General features: G+C 41.4%; 1 protein-coding gene across 1 annotated transcript in view; it reads right to left on the minus strand.

Moving 5' to 3' along the window:
* Nucleotides 1-739, minus strand: part of LOC105449066 — a 37,051-nt gene extending 36,312 nt beyond the window's left edge. Inside the window, exon 1 of the mRNA XM_011688062.1 lies at nucleotides 545-739. Within this exon, the coding sequence (XP_011686364.1) occupies nucleotides 545-554 (10 nt within the window). The 5' untranslated portion in view covers nucleotides 555-739. The remainder of the gene's footprint in view (nucleotides 1-544) is intronic.
* Nucleotides 740-1,040: the final 301 nt, after the last annotated feature.

Here is a 1,040-nt window from a genome sequence, read left to right on the forward strand (position 1 = left end):
AACATAAAACTGCATTCTGATTGGTTGTTGTAATCAAGTTACGACATATCTTTACTCGATTGTTGATTAAATTATTGTACAACATTTACTGCTACTATTACTCCCACAACTCTGCGCCTACGTTTACGCAATTGTAGACCGGGCTTTACTCAATCCTTTGTTATTTTGTTCGATTATGCCGATGTAGTATACACCCCGGCAATTAGCCAGCAGACATTGCATCATATTCAATGTGTCCAAAATTCATATCTCCGCTTTTCCTACTGCATCCGCAAATTCGATCACATCCCTCCCCTTTACCTGAGTTCTAGATAGCTGAATATAAAACAGCACTTTGTACTCCACCTGTGTTATCTTGTTTTTAGTCTGTTTCGCTCTAATACTCCCACTTGCTTTCGTCGTCTCTTACACTCAAACGCTGAGTTTTAATCATTAAATGTTTCTATCACGCGTTCTCAGGACCTTCTATCCTATCCCTCTCACCATTTTTCTAAATTCTAAGCCTCCTTCTCTTACACCGCAGTAAAATATTATAACAGTTTACCCTTATCCATACAATCCTCCTCCTCATTATCTGTTTTTAGGGCGCTTCTATGGCCATCTTCATCTTCATTTGCTTCATTATCTCACCGACTTATTTGTTGGATTGACTTTTGTGAGCAATCATACGGTGACGAGTGATTTGAGATGTCACACGTTAATAAGCGGCGTGCAAGGAGCGTGCAAAGAGGCGAGACCCGCCGACCTGGGAGACGAGAGAAGCACTGAAACGTGAAAGCAGTAAGCTTTACTTTCTGTGTGAACTGTGTTGCTTGCTGCTTTTACGCTTCAGTGCTTCTCTCGTTTCCCGGATCGGCGAGTCATCCCTCTTTCCTTCTCTCCACCAACTGCACAATTGAACAAGGAAAGAGCGATGGAGTGTTGCTCCCTCTCATTCTAGATGTTCTCCCGACGATTTCAATGGGGCGCGCGCAGTCTATTTCATAAGTCTATGGTTTAAAAAAAAACTTGCATCGTCAGAAATTAAAATTTTGAATTTA

This window comes from Wasmannia auropunctata, unplaced genomic scaffold (genome assembly GCF_000956235.1).
Source record: "Wasmannia auropunctata unplaced genomic scaffold, wasmannia.A_1.0 LD336078.1, whole genome shotgun sequence".
Classification (NCBI taxonomy): domain Eukaryota; kingdom Metazoa; phylum Arthropoda; class Insecta; order Hymenoptera; family Formicidae; genus Wasmannia; species Wasmannia auropunctata.